This window comes from Sinocyclocheilus anshuiensis, unplaced genomic scaffold, assembly GCF_001515605.1.
Source record: "Sinocyclocheilus anshuiensis isolate Anshui unplaced genomic scaffold, SAMN03320099.WGS_v1.1 scaffold705, whole genome shotgun sequence".
NCBI lineage: Eukaryota > Metazoa > Chordata > Actinopteri > Cypriniformes > Cyprinidae > Sinocyclocheilus > Sinocyclocheilus anshuiensis.
The window spans coordinates 817,478-818,106 of NW_015536493.1; the positions used below are offsets into that span (position 1 = coordinate 817,478).

The following is a 629-nucleotide window of genomic DNA, read 5'->3' on the forward strand; positions in this document are numbered from 1 at the left end:
CAATTAGACACACCTGAACCAGCTAATCAAGCTCTTACTAGGCATACTAGAAACTTCCCAGCAGGTGTGTTGAGGCAAGTTGGAGCTAAACTCTGCAGGACACCGGCCCTCCAGGACTGAGTTTGGGCACTCCTGGTCAAAATAATCCTTGTGAACTTTGGACTCATGTCCAGGGTTGCCAGGTTTTCACAGCAAAATCCGCCCAATTGCTACTCAAATCTAGCCCAATCACGTTTCGAGGTGGATCCCCCAGTAAAAATCGCATTCCGGTGGGGTAAAATACACGTTTTTGGTGGGGTTTCCATGGTAAAATTCGCATTTTAGGGGCTAAATATCACGTTATTGGGGTCGGTTAAACCCGCGGCAACAATGTTAAAATAGCCCAATTCCACGGGAAAACCGCGGACTTGGCAACACTGCTCATGTCCTGTCAGTTGGGTTTCTCAAGTACAATGAAATAAACTAGTCATGCTACATGCTATACCCGTTTAAATGCACATATTAAAATGAAATGCGCCGATTACCCTGACATAATTCCTCGAGATTTGGAACGTGTAGCTGGAACTTGTCTGTCTTGCTGGTGTTTGCCATCCTTCTCGGTGTGTATCAGAGTATGTGAGCGGAGTTTC

General features: G+C 45.9%; 1 protein-coding gene across 1 annotated transcript in view; it reads right to left on the minus strand.

The window, feature by feature from the left end:
* The window catches only part of LOC107685814 (ester hydrolase C11orf54 homolog), an 11,101-nt gene extending 10,509 nt beyond the window's left edge, over positions 1-592 (minus strand). Inside the window, exon 1 of the mRNA XM_016482547.1 lies at positions 525-592. Within this exon, the coding sequence (XP_016338033.1) occupies positions 525-591 (67 nt within the window). The 5' untranslated portion in view covers position 592. The remainder of the gene's footprint in view (positions 1-524) is intronic.
* Between the last annotated feature and the right edge of the window lie 37 nt (positions 593-629).